Source organism: Oryctolagus cuniculus, chromosome 11, assembly GCF_964237555.1.
Source record: "Oryctolagus cuniculus chromosome 11, mOryCun1.1, whole genome shotgun sequence".
Taxonomy (NCBI): Eukaryota; Metazoa; Chordata; class Mammalia; order Lagomorpha; family Leporidae; genus Oryctolagus; species Oryctolagus cuniculus.
This window is the reverse complement of record NC_091442.1, coordinates 110329950-110348949: the sequence shown is the minus strand read 5'-3', so window position 1 is coordinate 110348949 and position 19000 is coordinate 110329950. Positions and strand designations below refer to the sequence as shown.

At 47.0% G+C, this 19000-nt stretch overlaps 1 protein-coding gene across 7 annotated transcripts in view; it reads left to right on the top strand.

Annotated features, from left to right (window-relative positions):
- The window catches only part of BPIFC (BPI fold containing family C), a 62801-nt gene that overhangs the window by 40223 nt on the left and 3578 nt on the right, over positions 1-19000 (top strand). For all 7 annotated transcript variants that reach the window (XM_008257061.4, XM_070051323.1, XM_008257060.4 and 4 more), the window contains 6 exon segments: positions 493-584; positions 2253-2429; positions 3538-3591; positions 5095-5265; positions 5840-5907; positions 16076-16118. In XM_008257061.4, coding sequence (XP_008255283.3) covers positions 493-584; positions 2253-2429; positions 3538-3591; positions 5095-5265; positions 5840-5907; positions 16076-16118 — 605 coding nt within the window.

Here is a 19000-nt window from a genome sequence, read left to right as displayed (position 1 = left end):
CTTAGTGGTTTTATTTCCCCCTCACAATGTCACTTTTTAAAAAATTATATCTAATTACAACAGTAATGCATACTCATTGTAAAAAAAAAATAAGTGGAGTTCTAACTGCATAGAAATCTGTAACATTAACTTTGAAAACCTCTTATTATATCAACCTAATATATGACTTAATATTGTTAAGGGACTCCGTGCTAATTTCCTATAGAACTACAAGTATACATGTATTGTGTGTGTGCACCTACATATGGCTAAAATAATACACACCAAAATGTTACTGATGTGTCTCTCAGGGCAATGTGATTGAGAAAGAGTTTTACTTTCTTCTTTTGACTTAGACACTTTTCCTGATTTTTTAAAAGGGAGCACATATTACTTGTGAAAAGAATTGATATTTTAAACATATTTAAAAATTAAATTTTTTCATTGATATTTTCATATATCATACCATGCTTTAATGAATGTAGATTTTCTTTTTTATTGTCATTCCTGTAGTCCTAACCAAGATTGACAACTACACTCTTCTGGATTATTCCATAATCGATTCTCCAGAAATTACTGAGAACTCCCTTGACGTGAATTTTAAGGTAACTTTTTTAAAAAGATGTATTTATTTGTTTAAAAGACAGAGTTACACATAGAAAGAGGGAGAAACAGAGAGACAGAGATCTTCCATCCACTGGTGCACTCCCCAAATGGCTACAAAGGCCACAACTGGACCAATCCAAAGCCAGGAGCCAGGAGCTTCATCTGGGTCTCCCATGTGGTTGCAGGGGCCCAACAACTTGGGCCATCCCCCACTGCTTTCCCAGGCCATTAGCAAGGAGCTGGATCAGAAGTGAAGCAGCCAGGATTTGAACCAGCACACATATGGGATGCCAACACCACAGGCAGAGGCTTAACCTACTTCACCACAGCACTGGCCCCAAAGGTAATTTTCTCATCATCAGAATTCTCACTCTGGCTGTCAACAACCAAAATTTAGAAAATGTAGGTTGTATGCAGAAGGAAATACACATAACATGCTCTTCAAATCATTTTATTTTCTTTCAAGCAACTCATGTTTATGTCTTTTCCAAAAATTCTCTCTCCTTTTTTTTTTTAAGATGTTATTTATTTATTTATTTATTTGAAAGGCAGAGTTACAGAGAGGCAGCGGCAGAGACAGAGAGAAATCTTCCATCTTCTGGTTCACTCCACACATGACCACAACAGCCCAAGCTGAGCCAATCCAAAACCAGGAGCCTAGAGCTTTCTCTGGGTCTCCCATGCGGGTGCAGAGGCCCAAGTCCTTGGGCTATTTTCTACTGCTTTCTCAGGCCATTGCAGAGAGCTGGATCAGAAGTGGAGCATCCAGGATTCGAACTGGCGCCCATATGGTATGCCAGCACTGCAGGTGGCAACTTTACCCGCTACGCCACAGCTCCACCCCCTTCCCCCCCCCCAAAGACGATTGAACACTTTATTGATGGGCCAGTGATCGTTTGGATTGCACAACCTGTGTCTTCCTCTTTCAATAGACGTACCAGGATGTCTTGGCCTCTGGGAGTAGGTCTGAGACTAAGAGCCATCAAGGGAGTGATCTGCATTTGTTATAAAGTAACACATCAGTAGATTGTACATATTAGTTCCTCTGCTCCTAACTCTCAGGTTGGTGGATTTAACTGAGAGCAGCCGACTTCTGTCAGGGAAATGATGTTTGCTGAAGCTGATCATGGGAAAGTGATCATTGTGCTGATACTTAATTTTACTTCAAAGTTCATTGTCAATTGGAGTGAGTTTCAGCTTATATTTCACTCATGCAGACTTTGAAATAAGTTTGATGTTGGATAAGACTATTTTTATAATAAGTCCCTACAGCTAACAAAAGCGTTAGGAATGCCACAAAATACTTTAAACCATTCAGAGTTCTGGGTCCTTCTGAGTCTTTCTGTGATGTCCTGCATACACAAGTCATGGATTTTGAAGGTTAAAAGTTTGACACCTTTATGTGGCACCTCCTGCCTTTGTTTGAGAGAAGGGCCAGTTAGACGCCCCTCACTGAGTTACACCCCTGGGTGGACAGACACCCAAATATGCTCAAGAATCCTCAGAGCTTTGAAACATTGTCGCCAGTCAAGGAGTCAGAGGCCTTACGATGTTCTCATCCTGCCGAGTTTCTGGAATTTTTCTCATTCTGACTTGAGAGGGTCCACCTCCTCAGTCCGGCTTGCCGAGTTTTCCCCCAGTACACTGGTCTTTCTGTCTTCCCACAGGGCACCTTCTACCCTCTGGAGAACCCTGTCGACCCCCCCTTCTCACCAGCTCCTTTTGTGCTGCCCGAGCGCAGTGACTCTATGCTCTACATTGGGATCTCGGAGTACTTCTTCAAATCTGCATCTTTTGCTTATTACACAGCGGGGGCTTTCGATGTCACGTTCTCCACCAAAGAGGTGAGCAGAGTTAACGAATGATGACAATGACGTCATCATTCCACCTTCTTATCCACATCACACTGTGGGATTTTTAGGTCGTGGTTTTGATTCCTGGACCTTTTTAAGCTGTCACTGTTAGCAGGACAACAAATGAAGGAATTGTGGGATGAATGTTGTTATTATCTGGGGATTTGTTGGGTTTCCAATTATGCTAATTTCAATTTTTTTCATGACATCTGACCATTGTTCCAGATACATCTTAAATATACCAAGACCCCCTCCACCAAGTATTGACAGTGACTCTCAGTAATTGCAACATATTTAGCTTCCGTTTGCCAGAGTGTCCTCATTTTGGAAGAATATAAAAGGCAATGATAGCTCCATGCTCAAAGGGTCGGTGTGGACATCCAGATGTTCAAATACACGTGGAGCATTCAACCCATGCCTAGCACGGAGTAAGAGCCACTTAATGGCCACGTATCACCACCGTGGCTATAACTCCTTTCGTTCCACCAATTTAAAGATTGCCCCTGGTGGTAATGACAACTGACTTAGCTGAGGAATAGGACAGCTAACTCTCTTTGCCTTGTGTTTCCACTTTATAATGAGAATTATCTCTCCTACCAGTAAACCAAAATCTTTAATTGAGACTCCCCCTTTGAATCTTCTCATTCTCTACATCTTAATTATATAGTAGTTATAAATCAAATTGGTAAGTATGGCTGCACCAGCTTCCTTACAGTGTTGAGAACTGGACATGTTCAGATTCAGATTTGAAATCATTCCCCTGTAAAGGTAAATTAGTTAAGCATCCCCTGTCTCAGGAACCTCTGAAAATAAGGACAATCGCACCAGACTTGTTGTTAATGACTGTAGGATGTTTTCACACGGTGTGTGTTGGTGATGGGGAGAGTTTCCAAGTTCAAACGCACTTAAAATGTGTTTAACTTCCTGTGACTTGGACAAATCACTTTACTTCTCTGGACTTCAAATTCCCTATGGTTATGCTATAACAAACATGTTATGCTGTAAATTTCTTGACTCATAAAATCATAAGAAACACATTTCTCTGAAAAGACAATTCAGGTAAAAGCCTTACAGTGGTGTGGTGGTTTTTATTTTTCAGATTTCCAACCATCTCATTCAAAATTCTCAAGGCCTTGGCAACGTGCTCTCCCGGGTAAGTGCTTTGAGTTTGACTCCTTGATCATGTGTTTAGTTTAATTGCAATTACGTCAGGAAGTCTTGTGAGATTTTACACTGTCTTTAAGTCCAAGCATGAATCTATCTTTCCATTACTAGGAGTTTTTTCCTCTTAATAAGATATACACAAATATTTTGTGAACAGTGTGTGTTGAAGTACATTGAAAGTAAAATTAGGGGCCGGTGCTGTGGTGATGCTGTAGTGCTGGCATCTCATATGAGTGCCGGTTCCAGTCCCGGCTGCTCCACTTCCGATCCAGCTCTCTGCTATGGCCTGGGAAATCAGTGGAAGATGGCCCAAGCGCTTGGGCCCCTCCACCCATGTGGGAGACCCAGAAGAAGCTCCTGGCTCCTGGCTTCGGATCAGCCCAGCTCCGGCCGTTGCGGCCATCTGGGCAGTGAACCAGTGGATGGAAGACTCTCTCTCTCTCTCTCTCTCTCTCTCTCTCTCTGTCTCTCTGTAACTCATCCTTTCAAATAAATAAATAAGTCTTAAAATAAAAAAGTACAATTAAAGGCATTGTAAGTTTGCAAAAGAAATTATCTATTCCTTCCACAAGGTACTGTCACCCTTGAAATAATTAACTTAGAAAAAGGATTTATTAACTTAAATGAAGGATTGGTGTCCTCAATTGTGACTTTAGTAAAAAGGCTATTAGTACCATGCCTTGATAGCATAGTAGGCATTGAACATTAGTCCTGCTCTTAAGGGCAAGGAGATGTTTGTGTAGCATCTTGGTTTTAGAGCAAGCGTATCAAGTTGGGCAGACATAGATTTGAATCCCAGTTCTACCATTTATTCTCTGACAACCTTGAGAAAATATCTCAGCCTCTCTAGGACTCCCCGAATCTATTATAGAACAGGGATCCTTGTAGAATCTGCCTCACAGGGATTCTGTGAGGATGAAATGAGATCATGCCTAAAGTCTCTCGCGCAGTGCTGGCATGCAGTGTGTGTTCACCGAGGTCAGCTGTTGTTACTGGTTTTGAGTGTGTGTGTGTATGATATTGTTTCTATTAAAAAGTTTCGTTGTATTTTAGCTGTATTATGTAAGACTTAATCATTGGCTGGCGCCGCGGCTCACTAGGCTAATCCTCCGCCTAGCGGCGCCGGCACCCCAGGTTCTAGTCCCAGTCAGGGCGCCGGATTCTGTCCCGGTTGCCCCTCTTCAGGCCAGCTCTCTGCTGTGGCCAGGGAGTGCAGTGGAGGATGGCCCAGGTGCTTGGGCCCTGCACCCCATGGGAGACCAGGAAAAGCACCTGGCTCCTGGCTCCTGCCACCGGATCAGCGCGGTGCGCCGGCCGCAGCGCGCTGGCCGCGGCGGCCATTGGAGGGTGAACCAATGGCAAAGGAAGACCTTTCTCTCTCTGTCTCTCTCTCTCACTGTCCACTCTGCCTGTCAAAAAAAAAAAAAATTTTGTGATTTCCCCCCATCAACCCCGACTCCCAATCTCTGTTTCTTTCCCTGCACATCGGCAGATTGCAGACATCTACATCTTGGCCCAGCCCTTCATGGTGCGGATCATGGCCACAGAGCCTCCCATTATCAACTTACAACCGGGCAACTTCTCCCTGGACATCCCTGCCTCCATCATGATGCTCACCCAACCTGAGAACTCCACTATGAAAACCATCGTGTCCATGGACTTTGTAAGTTTGGGGGACAGGAGGGCAGCCTGTTCCCTGTTCCCACCATGGACCTGGACCATTGGAGGCATGGGGAGTGAGGCCACAGTTAAGACTGCAGGGAGGGGTGTGTGGAGGGAGGGAGGCAGGCCAGCACTCACACCCCACTCATTGCATAAAACCTTGCCAGTCTCTACCTCCTGTGTGCCCTTCCTCCTACCTCAGTCACATGGACAGCTGCGTTTCTTTTTTATTTCAAATAAGACAATCAGGTAGCACTCAAATTTACTTGATCAGATGAAGTTCAAATTTAATCTGGTAGACAGGAACTAATATATTGAACTTAAGCAAAATGTCATACTTACATACACACACCCCATCACATACATGAAGAAGAGATAACAGAAAAGAAAAAAATAATCATTTAAAGGGGGTCCTCAAACAAAAAGTCTTTACAGTATTTATAGTTTTCTCACCTGCAAGAAAGAATTTTCAGAGCAGTTTCTTCCCAATTTCTTTTAGAGTCAAAGGAATTATATGTGTGGCCAAAGTGAACAGATCCTCTTATCTTAGTCATGAAAGCTTTTGTTGTCTGCAGGTTGCGAGTACCAGTGTTGGCCTGGTTATTTTGGGACAAAGACTTATCTGCTCCTTGTCTCTGAACAGGTAAGATCTATTGGTTTGATTTTATGATTGTTGAAAGCTACAGTAACAATGGAGTCCACAGACCATAGGAACAAAGCAACCCTTAAGAGAAAAATTGAAATCATTTCATGAATGCAGGTCAGGTAGTGCTTCTCCTGTACCACTAGGTAAATTCGAAGTGCAGGCTTAATTAAAAATTGCATGTGGTGTTTTTCTCTTTTTTAAGATTTATCTTATTTATTTGAAAGGCAGAGTGAGAGAGAGAGAGAAACTGTGAGAAAATGAGATCTTCCATTTGCTAGTTCACTCCCCAAATGGCAGCTATGGCCAGGGCTAGGCCAGGCTGAAGCCAGAAACCAGGAGCTGCATTCTGGTTTCCCTTGTGAGTGCAGGAGCCCAAGCACTTGGGCAGGCTTCTGCTGCTTTCTCAGTTTCATCAGTAGGAAGCTGCATCAGAAGTTGAGCAGCTGAAACTCAAACTGGCAGCCATTAGGGATGCGAGCATTGCAGATGGCGCTTAAGTGTGATGTCACAACATTGACCCTGAGGTTTTCTTTTTCTTTCCCATTGGAGTAGTGTTAAGATAAATGGGGGAACAAAAGAATTGAAAACAGAAGTCCGTAATGTAAGTGCACGTTCTGATTAATGGTATAGCTGTATGAAGTTCCTTTTCATCAAATTCAGAGACAGTGATGAAGTTTGAGGGGTTAAGGAACCAAGTTTCAGACCCCTGCTCACTGGCTCTGTAACCAGCATCAAGCTTATCGACCTCCTTCAGCCTCGGTTTCCTTCTCTATGAAACAGGAAAGTTGGACTGGATCAAGTCTAAGGTGCCGTTAGACTCTGACAACCCGATCCATTACTAGAACAGAGTGGAACAGGGTCTTGCCCCACAGTGAATGGGCATGGGCAGGTCATATGCAGCACGTAGGCCATTGGACAGGAACTGCCATTTGGAAGGGCCTTCTTCATGGTCCATTTTCCTCTACCCTAAAAGGCTGAGGGTTGAAGGCATGAATCAAACTACCTGGGGGGAGGATTTGCAGAGATCAGACTAAATTCGTGGAAGGAAGAGAAGGAAGCGATAAAACAGACTTAAAGCAGAATCGACGGGGCCGGCACCGTGGTTCACTTGGTTAATATGGGCGCCGGGTTCTAGTCCTGGTTGCTCCTCTTCCAGTCCAGCTCTCTGCATGTGTGCATGTGTCTGGCTTACTGGCAGGGTCTGGAGGAAGGACCAAGGATGGAACTTCAGGCTATGCAGCCAGATGGGAAAGGAGCAAGGAGACCAGACTCCCTTCTCAGCTCCGTAGAACTGACCACAGAGGTCTCTGCAAGACCACCGGCCCCCACCACATTCCTACCAGCATGTTCAGTGGGCATGACACTTATTTTTAGGAGGTACTGAACAATGGATGTTGATCCCCTTGAATTCCTAAGAAGGGCGTGAATTCATTCTCCAGCTTCCTACAGTCCATGGCCTGATGGACACAAACAATGAAGTTAGGGTCCTGCCATGCTGCCCATTCCCCTGGGAGCTCCCCTGAGATTCGGTGCTGAGGTTTCCTGTCCCCTCATGCCTTAGGGGTTCTGAGCAGGACCCACTACATAATTTGGGGGATCCACTGCAAAATGAAAATGTAAGGTCCCTGTTCAGAAGTATTATTACAAATGGGATAGTGGAGCATTAAATCCATTGAGGGGCCTTTCTGAGACGCATCCCTGTTCCATGACCACTGTGTCAGGATGGTACCTGCAGGACTGCCAAAGTGACCTGAGGCAGTGAGCTGAGTGGAGGCAGGAAGGTGGGCCAGGCCTCCCTCAGGCCGCAAGCAGCCAGACCGAGAGCAAGACTTTGCAAAGCAGCCAGGCAGTGCCGAGACAGCAGCTGGGGCCTTTGGCAGCAAGAGCAGCGCTCTGCTTCCCACGTGGGCCGCCCCAGCCAGCTCCTTCACTTCTGGCTCCGCACACGCTGCTTTTCAGGACAAGCTGGTTTGGTGCTGGGTGATGTCCAGCAGGAAAGGTGTAACTGGGTGGGGATCGGTGGAACGTCTCTGAGAAGAGCCAAGGAGTACAGTGTTCTCAAAGAAGCTCCCAGGAATGCCTCGGCCTTCTGCCTGAAGGTGTCTCTTCCTGGAGCAGCAGAGGGCTAGCTGTGTAGACAGAACTACAGCGGGACAGGTGCAGACAGGCAGTGAGGTTATCAGACTCATGGAGTTCAGATCTAAGCCCTGCCATTAGTTAGCTGTGTGTTCTCAGGCAAATTACTTAACCTCTCTCTCTGGGTGTCTGCTTCCTCCTCTCTGAAGTGATTATATAATAAAACCTCCAGGAGGCTGATGGGAAATACATGAGCTAGCCCACATAAAGCATGTGTTAAGTACTCAAGAAATGTTGGCTGTGATTAGGATTTGAAATTTGAGGCTAGCCTCAGCCAGGAAAAGGCATTCAGTTATACAGCATGATGTCAAGTCCCTCTGTGCAGAGTAACACCTCACTCCCCTGTCTGCTGCCCTGTGCTGCTAGGAGAGAAGGCACCTTCTGTTCCACAGTTTGTAACGGTCACTGGGTTTTTATTGTCTACGAGGTCGTGTGCATGCAGAGCACATGTATTATTTTATTTAAACCTTACAATTCTGAATCTCCAGGGTCTACTACAGTGTTAAAAAAATGTCTTGGGGGTAGATATTATCCCCATTTTACAAAGAGGTTGTTTAGCTTATTCATGGTCACCAAGCTATTGAGTGGTGAAGCCAGAACTTGAGCCTGCATGAGCCTGTTTTTAAAGCCATAAGTGTTTGCTTCCTACATTCTACTGTCTTTGATGTTATAAAGAGCCAAAACTTAGAAAACGAGACTTACGGGCAGGCCTTTGGCCTAATAGTTGATGCCAGTTGGGGTGCTGCTTGCATCCCTTATCAGAGCGCCTGGGTTAGAGTCCCAGCTCTGCTGTCAATTCCAGTTTCCCATTAATGTGCACGCTGGGAAGCAGCAAGTGATGGCTTGCATCTGTAGGTCTCTGCCATCCCCTAGGAAACTCAGATCCAGTTTCCAGTTCCCAGCTTTAACTCAGTCCAACCGGGGAGCAGATGGGAGCACTCTCATTCTCTCTCTCCCTGACTTAATTAATGATTGTATTGAAAGAAGAAGGAGGAGACATTGGAACTGAGTGTCTGGAAATGGAAAAGCTACGCAGCTGTTTTCCCATTGCTTTAAGGAATCAAGGGGAAGACAGGCTGGCCATGCTAATAAACCTGACTTCTCTGAGCATGTTGACGGAAAAGCACACTCTCTGGCTCTCTGGAGATGGGCACCCCGGGCTGGGATTCTACCTATGACCTGTCAGGGGTGTGACCTGAGCAAATGACTTGACCTCTTTTTTTTTTTTTTTTTTTTGACAGGCAGAGTTAGACAGTGAGAGAGAGAGAAACAGAGAGAGTTATAGACAATGAGAGAGAGACAGAGAGAAAGGTCTTCCTTCAGATGGTTCACTCCCCTAATGGCCGCTACGGCCAGCACCGCGCCGATCCGAAGCCAGGAGCCAGGAGCCAGGTGCTTCCCTCTGGTCTCCCATGCGGGTGCAAGGACCCAAGGACTTGGGCCATCCTCTACTGCCCTCCCGGGCCACAGCAGAGAGCTGGACTGGAAGAGGAGCAACCGGGACTAGAACCCAGTGTGCCGGCGCCGCAGGTGGAGGATTAGCCTAGTGAGCCACGGCGCCGCCCAACTTGGCCTCTTTAAAGTACGAGTTTCTCATGCTCAGCAAATGCTCAGCAAAACAGCACCCCTCTCCATAGAGTCACGTGGGCCAGTGAGCTAATGTAGCACAACACTCAGCATACCGTCACCACTCAAGAAATGTTCATCGTGGTGGCAGTATTGCATTCTATTTTCCCATTCTAGCATCAAAGTTTGGCCAAATAAGAGAGAGGAAAAGGTCCCAAGAGACGTGACAAGTCAGGAGGGTCCTAAAAGCCATGGAGTTTGGTCCTCTAGGTCATAAACCAGTTTCTTGTTATTACTCTATCTGCAACGGAGCCTCTTTTCCAAACGCAGTTTTGTTTGGAGACAACCCCAGGAAAGGCTTGGCCATTTAATTGACATGTTTGAGGTTAAGGTAGAGGCTAATTTACATGACACTTTCCCTTCTTTGGGCCTCATTTGATGACTTAGCTCTAACCCTGTTCTCTTAATTGCATGCAAAGCTGAAGACAATCAAATGCGCATTATTTTTGAACCATTTAGAACTCTGGGACTTTTTTTGACTTTGTTTTGTCTGAGGTTTTGGATGCTCACAAACTGCCCCACCCTGCTACCATCAACACACACAAGCATGTGCTTGTACACCCTACCACCCCTCCCGGGCAACACAGCCAGATAACACAAACACAGCTGACACCAGGCAGATGGAATCGCTGCCTAACCCACTCCTCACAGCTTGGGCAGATAAACATTCCCCAAGGTGAGCCATCTGGACAGAAACCCAGCAAAGAAAACAGGCCAGGAAGGATGGACTCACAGTTGCCGCTGGGATCTTGCCTCGAACAGGTTGGTGGACTCCGTGTGGGCACCTGGGCTGGCCCCTATCTCTACCCTTCCTCTGGGCTACTGATGAAGCCAGGGCAGAGGAAGGCCACAGCAAGGTGGCCCCCAACGGAAGAGGAAGTCCCCAGTGGATCCTTCTCCCAGACACGTTGTGGGAATTCCCAAGTTGCGGGAGGTAGTGTGGTTACAACCCTGGGGAGCTCTCCCTCACCAGGAAGGTCCTTTCAGAGTCCCACACATCCCTTCCCCAGGACCTTTCACTGTGCATTCAGTCCACGCGCTCGGCTTTCTAAGCTCTTAAACTGCTTGTCCTACCTTGCACTCCAGCCACGTTTACCTTCTACAGCCCCCTAAAATGACCACCACTTCCAGACTGGCTGACCCTCAAAGTGACCCCAATTCCAGTACCTACGCCCCAGCGGTCTTGTTCTGGTCACGTACTCATGCTTCCTGAGTAAGAATTTATTAAGCACCTGTTCTGTCCCTGGCACTGCTGTTAACACAGAGTGGACAGTGGTTCCTATCCTCTGTGCCCACAGGCAGATGGGAGCAATGCTCAGATTAACAGGCAATGGCTGGCTGGCGCCACGGCTCACTAGGCTAATCCTCTGCCTTTGGCGCTGGCACCTTGGGTTCTAGTCCCGGTCGGGGTGCCAGATTCTGTCCCGGTTGCTCCTCTTCCAAGCCAGCTCTCCGCTGCGGCCCAGGAGTGCAGTGGAGGATGGCCCAAGTCCTTGGGCCCTGCACCTGCATGGCAGACCGGGAGGAAGCACCTGGCTTCTGGCTTCGGATCAGCGTGGTGCGCCGGCCGCAGCAGCCATTGTGGGGGTGAACCAACGGAAAAGGAAAACCTTTCTCTCTCTCTCTCTCACTGTCCACTCTGCCTGTCAAAAAAAAAAAAAAAAAAAAAGGCAATGGCAAGGCTGGCTGCACAGGGACACACTGGAGGTGGCTACAGAGTGCTTCTCTCAAAGGACAGCTGGTTTTCCTCCCAAGACATTCCCCATCTCTCTCTCTCTCTCTCTCTCTCTCTCTCTCTCACACACACACACACACACACACACACGCCAATAGCGCCGGCTGGTTTCTTCACCTTTATACTCCTTTCCGGCATTCCTGCAGCAAGTCTGCGCGGCGCATTAATCCCCAAAGGGGCACCTAGGTCACACTGCCTTGTTTGTTCTGGCTGCTTCCTGCGCACAGGGTCCCTCCATCCCCCACAGCGGTAGACACAAATGAAATCCTGCGCACTGCCCAGCACGTTACTGAGCACAGAATGAGAACCTGGGAAACCTCTGACCTGCCATTCTCTTCCCCATCCTGGAGACAAAGTGATATTTACACATCTTTCTTCTTAGAAACTGTCAGCGGATTCCTTGCTCTTCAGGTTAAAGATTCAAATCCTAACATGGCCTGAGTCACCCAGCCTGGTCAACCCCCACAGGCCTCTCCGGCATAGTCAGGCTGCACTGTCCCTCCAGGAAGGATGATTTGACCAGTATCGGCCTCCCCTACGAGGCTGGGCTACCTGAGAACAGTGGCCATACCTGGTTCTGCTCAGTCCTGTCTCCAGCGGCACCTGTCCCAGTTCTGACACATATTAAGTGCACAATAAATACCGGTTGGGCGAATGAATGAATGAATGAATGAACACTCAGTGTCGAAACGTGCTCAACCCAACTTTTGCAATACAAAGACGACTGAGTCTGATTTCCACCCTCGGAGGGTTCCTAGTCACTGAGCAAAGACACAAACAAGAGTTCACAGGGTATTGGGTCGGGGGGAGGGGGTGGTTTTCAACGTCTGCTGTGGACAGGTGGCTGGAAGAACGACATTAATAGTGCTTTTGACACTTGACCTTCCTTATGTCCTATTTGCAAGATGAACCCAAATCACAAAACAAACAACCTTTTACCACACTTAAGCATTTGCACTCTAGCTCTGGTTTCAGTCTGGGCAATAAATCTCTGAGACTTTTTAAATAGGTCATACTTTAGTATGTCTGCACAGCAGGGCCAAGTGAGCTCTCTTCCCCCAAAGAGTCCACGATTCAGCGCTAAGAGTTGGCTCCTAATAGCAGGGCTTTCCTAACAACTCCGGGGCCTGGTAGAGGATGAAAAAATCAAAGCATGGAGGTCGGACGCCACCTAGTGGTCGGCTTGAGCTTAGCTGTTTTTGAGAAACAGGCAAGGAGACACTGTCCTTCTGCTCCACCTGTTTTTCTCCAAGTCTATTAGAAACCCAGCCTGGCAAGGGTGCCTGGAGCACTTGGAAAAAGAAGGAAGACGGCCATGGGAGAAAGGACAGTCTGGTTCATGGGAAACCCCAGGAAAGCTCACTCAGAGCAGGCGGTCCCACGGTGGCCAGGAGAGGCTTGGGCTTGTGATGAAAAGACCAGGGAATCTCAAAGGTGTGCTCCATGCTTATGGGAGGCCGAATTTCCAAACCAGAATAGGTCTGCCCATCGTTGAGGGTGGGGTGGCTAGAGGAGGCATTACCTCGGGTTATATCAGCAGCACCTCAAGGAGCCCCTATGGATTCTGGTCCTCATTTCCACTGGCACCGGGTTGAGCCTCAGCGCCAATGATGTCACATACAAGCCTTGGCAGACTTCACTGTTTCTCTGATAGTTATTCTCAGTTGGCAGTTTGAAGCAGTCTCAAAACCTAGTTCATACTCATATGCTATTGGCTAATAACAAGCAAACATACTTTTGTGACCCTCTGCTCTTCAGCTGTAGTACAGGGGGCAGGCTTCTGGCATACAAGTGAAGATGCTTCCTGGGACACCCACATCCCCTATCAGAGTACCTGGGTCACACCATGGCCCCACTCCTGATTCCAGGCTCTGCCAATGCACGCCCTAGGAGGCAGCAGGGGCTGGCTCAAGTAGCTGGGTCCCTGCCACCCATGCGGGAGACCTCAGTTCATTTCCTGGCTCCTGGCTTTGGCCTAGCCTGGACCTGGCTCCTGTGGGCATTTGGGGAATAAAGCAGTAGATAGAAGCACTCTTTCTCTCTTCCTCTTTCTCTGTGCCTTTCAAATAAATTAAACAAGTTTTAAATTGCATCTGTACCAAAACAATGTAGTAACAGAGTAATTCTTGAAAGGCAGCACCTGAGTTAAATCTTAAACTGTTACAAAGAGTGAAGGAGCAAGGGGAAGGACAACCCCCCCGGAAGCAGGGTCAACGTGAACAAAGGCGCAGAGGCCCAGGCATCAGGCAGTGAGCCAGGACAGACCTCTTAGTCGTCTCCAGATCTCTGACCTGAGTCACTCTAACGTTTGGGGACGCCAGCCAAAAGTATCTCACATCTTTTCAAATATGGGCAGCCGGAAACACTGATGCTTCAGGAAACAACTATGCATTAACTTCAGAAAATCTTTGCACCCAAATAAACGTATCTTTTAATTCCTCTTTCCATGAACTTTTTGAAATGCCCATCTAAAATTTATATCTAACTGTAAGTGGTGATGAGCAGTAGTGACTAGTGGCCATAATGATGCTTTTTGTAGATATTTATTAATCTTAACTTTTCAGGGTCCTTGGCATGTTTTTAAGCTGACAGTTCTTCACCTCAGGCCTGTAGGGCCTGTTTACTAAAACAGCATAGCGCTGAGCAGTTCAGGGTTACTGAGAATAAAATTCAAGGTGGGAAATGAAGAGAGGAGGGTGAACAGGCAGTTGGGTACTGGAAGTCTTCTGTGCCCTACGAATGGCTTGTGTTTTTATCACAAGCCGATCAAAGCGCCCTCATCAGGCAACCTGTGGCCTAGCTCACTCTGGGGCTGGTGTGGAAGATGGACTGGAGAGAATAAAGTCAGCTGGAGAGTTTCATTACAAGGCTTATGCAGAAATGAAGCCCAAGACCTGGGCGAACGTGAGCCGCGGAATGCTGGGAGAGCGGGGAAGCAGGGGAGGCCCCGTCCTTTATGGAAGGGGCTTCTGGGATGAGCATCGAGAGCTCTGAGCTCCAGCCCCAAATCCGCCAGGAGTAGTTCCCCTCTTTGGGCCTCAGTTTCCCAGTATGCAGAATGAAGGGGTCTTGTATATGGGGAGGACTACCTATGGACCAGCCCTCGGAAAACTGAGAGAGGCAGTTTGGGCCCTTAGCTTTCCTATGCAAATCCCTGGAAAAGATCAAGCACAGGGATAGACATTTGGCCTAGCAGTTAAGGTGCCAGTTAAGATTCCTGCATCCCACATCAGAGTGCCTGAGTTCCCTTTCTGGCTGTGACTCCTGACACCAACTTCCTGCTACACAGACCTGGGAGGCGGCGGTGATGGCTCCATAGTCGGCTTCCTGCTTCTCACATGGCTTTGGTGTCGAGGTCCAGCTCCAGCAAGTGAACCTGCAGATGGGATCTCTCTCTCTCTCTCTCTCTCTCTCTCTCCCCCCCCCCCCTTCCTTCCTCCCTCCCTACCTCCCTACCTCCCTCTCTCTCTTTCACAATTAAATCAACATTTATTGAAAACCTCGAGCATCAGAATACACTGGCATTCACCTTGACCGTCTGTAGGTAGGGCCTCCCTGCTGCTTGGACCTGTAGCGAGTGCTCTGTTGATATTTGACGAAGCCTGTCAAGGACATTGCGTGCTGGCTTAAGATCATTTCTCCTCAGAGTAACAACAGCTCGTATGTGTAGGGCGGTAAGGATAGGTCAGGTACGGTTCTAAGCATTTCACATGCGTTATCTCATTCAATTTTCACTATAGCTCTAACAGGCCAGTATTCTTCTTATTTATATTTTATAACTGAGAAAACTAAGATTGACGGGAATAAATCTACAGGGTTATTAAGGGATGGAAATTGGATTCAAACTTGGGCATTCTCTTAACAATTATACTGCATTGCATTTTACATCTCTCTTAGTTAATGTTTACCTCAGGTACTACTTAAACAGCTTTAAAATGGTACAGGTAACATGATCTTTGAGGAATGCCTCCTTGACTGAGCATAGTATTTATTTATTTATTTATTATTATTTATTAATTAATTTATTATTATTAATTTATTTATTTAAGAGACAGAAATAGAAAGAACTCTCATCCCCATTTCACTCCCCAAATGCCTATAGTGGACAGGGCTGGGTCAGACTGAAGCCAGGAGCTGGGGACTCTGTCCAGGTCTCTCACATGGGGAGTGAGAGCCACTTCATGGGCCATCACCTGCTGCTCCCCAGGGTGCACAGTAGCAGGAATCTGAATCCAAAGCCGAGTCAGCACTTGAGCCCAGCACTCACATACGGGATGCAGGCAGCCCAATAGGCAACTTAACCACTAGGCCAAACTTCAGCCTTTAATGTCAGATACACTCAAGTTGTCTGGGGTTATGATGAGGAGTCAGGGAAGCTAGAAGGTTGACTCCAGAGCCAGAGGATCTGCAAGCAGTTTCTTGAGACTGTTCTGCACTGCGGGTTGCCCACAGTCAGTCCCGCAGCAAATGTACTTGGCAATGGCTGCGAATACAAGCCTTCTGCTGTCCCTGCTCTGCTTCATAAGCAGCAGGGTGTAGGAGCAGATGCCGTAGAACTCTGCCCGCTTTTTTGCATTTCATTTTTAACAGTGACTTTCTGAACTCTCTTTCCATGAAGGTGGCTGTTGTGAAATCTACCTCCTTTAACTGTTTCCTGTTTCCTTGCAGATTCCGCCTGTCTTTGCCGGAACCCAAACGCAGCAAGATTGAGGTAGGAACAGAGCCCTCGGGTGCCCTGGAGCAGGAAGCATGAGATCTGCCTAAAAGGGGGTGCTTGTCTCCTGTGCCTCTGAATACTTGATTTCCCCGTGATCGCAGCTTTTAACTAAAGGGATTGAAGGAGGCTTGTTTGAGCACAGCAAGAACTGTGTCCAAGACCATTGCGATAGGGAATAGAAGCACGGCAGTGGAGCTCGCCGTGGGGCAGGGCGTTGGGCTCAACTCCAGTTACTGCATCAGCTAGGAGGAAGTGACGGCCAAGGAGCAGAGTCTGGGTCAGTGAATGGAAAAGTACTGAGAAAACAAGTAGGGAGACAGGGGGCTCTGGCTAAGCCAGCCTGGCAAGAATCTTGCTGAATCAGACATCACCTAGGGTGTGGTAGAGGATGAGTGCCTTGATCAGTTATCGAAGAATGATTAAGAATCCAGGATGGGGTTCTGGATAAACTGACTTGGGCAAGTTCTTTGCCAAAACTGAAATTTACAAGGAAGGGCCTAGAAGAAGGTTTAGGAGCCTGAATAAAGGTGGGTCAATGATAGGTCTTTGTCAGTAGCTACGTATCTACAGAGCTCATCGCCATTAAACAAGAGAGGGACTCTCCAACTTTATTGATGCAGAAAAACTTAAAAGAACTCAGAAGACTATAAGACATTGTTAATGCTGGGAGAACAGGCAACCTTGGAAGACTTTATTTTCTCAAGGAATAATTCTCTAAGGTTAAATTTATAGCCCAAAAACTATAAAATAAATAAATTTATAGCACAAAATCACATAGGAAGAGGTTATATGGAAATTATTAGGCTCTAATTAAGTTTGCTCTTCAAATGCTTTCTACTCATCTCCTAAAGTAAAGTCAAGGTTGACTCTATGGGTACTGGGGGCCTAGGATGGGGCGGCAGGGAGGAGAGCCCATCCTGGTGACTTGCTGGTTAGAAGAGGGACTCCTCAACAGGCGACTTGAGAATCCCTTTCCCCATACTTCAGCAGGGAAAACCCAGTCACCACTTCATTCCTGCATGAGGGCACCAAGCTAGAGAAGTTGGTAGCATGGATTCTGCTATCAGAATGCTTGGGCGGAACTACGCCTAGTTCCTGTGGATGGAACGGGGTGCGGGGGCAGATGACAAGCAAACACGTGGATGAGAGTAAGTCCAGCTAGGCAATACAAGTAGGTATGGGGCTAGGGCTTTCAGCCTTGGGGTTGTGGAGAGAATTAGCTGAGGTTGTGTGTGAAATTCACTTAGTGCGCTGAGTACATGGTAGGTCTTAAATTTGAATGATGGCCTTTTTTATAAAAATTATTTGAATTCTGGTCCCCTCTATGTCAAGAGATGGCGTAGAATAATAGGTTTTTTTTAATATTTTATGTTTATTTATTTGAAAGACAGAGTTAGAGAGAGAGGTAAAGATAGAGAGGTTTTCCATTGCTGGTCCACTCCCTGGATGGACACAACAGCAGGAGCTGCACCAATCCAAAGCCAGGAGCCAAGAGCTTCTTCCAGGTCTCCCATGTGGGTACAGGGGCCCAAGGACTTGGGCCATCTTCTAATGCTATCCCAGGCCATAACATAGATCTGGATCAGAAGAGGAGCAGCCAAGACTAGAACTGGCGCCCATATGGGATGCCGGTGCTTCAGGCCAGGGCTTTAACCCGCTGCGCCACAGTGCTGGCCCCAACCATAATAGTTTCATACATCAACTCTGAGGCCAAACTGCAAGCATAAGCTCCCACTTATGGTGGTACAGCCTTGCTCATGTCTTAACATCTCAGAAGGCAGTGCCTGGGACATGATAAGTACTGAATTTAACTGTTACCACATTCAACAACAACAACAACAACAAAAAAAAACAGTTATCCAGTGGGAATAGAGGAAGAGAAACTGGCCAAGATGTTGTAGAATTTGTCTGTTTAATTTTGGAGGAACTTCCTGACTCTCAGTTTGGGGTGATCAGGAGCCAGGAGCAATGATGTCGATAAGCTGGAAAATAAGTCATAGCTTTCCTGCCAGACATGGAGGCCTGAAATATCGGACTGTCACATGCACTGTGGTTAGAACCTCTGCAGCACAGCCACGTGGCGGCTGACAGACTGCAGTCGATGAGAATGCATAGCTGCCTCTCTCGTGCACATTGTTTCCCGAGCCCAGAGAGGAGGCACGATGAGCCCCAGCCTTCTGGGAAGACCCAGGTAAACTGCTCAGTATCAATAACAGGATGTGCTAAGCATGGCAGTTCTGGGGGAAATGACAATGGCATACACCAGGTATTTTATATAATGTTAACTGTAATTTTTTTTCAAAGGTAGATTTATTTATTATTTATTTGAAAGAGTGATAGAGAGGGAGAAACAGACAGATCTTCCATTCACTGGCCCATTACCCAAATGCCCTCAACAGCCAGGTCTGGGCCAGGCCAAAGCCAGGAGCCACGAACTCCAAACTGGTCTTCCACATGGGTAGTGGCAGGGGCCCAGGTACTTGAGTCATCCTCCACTGCCTTGGGCATAGTGCACTGGATCAGGAGCAGAACAGCTGGGACTCCAGCCAGCACTCCAATACGGGATGCAGGCCTCACGAGAGGCTAACCCACAACACCAGCCCCATAACTTTAATTTTGACAACTCTGAGATTATTACCATTACCTTCATTTTACAGTTGAAGAAATGAAGGCACAGAGAGGTTAAGTAACTTTCCCAACATCACACAGTAAATGTGGCAAAGCGAGAGGTAAACCTAGGAAATCTGGCCGTAGAGCCACCTTTGCTAAGCTTCAGAGAGATTCTTTTGAATGCTACGCACACACGAGACACAAAAACGGATTCATTAAATGATCTGATGTTATCATGACCTGATTATTACCTTTAAAACCTGAAT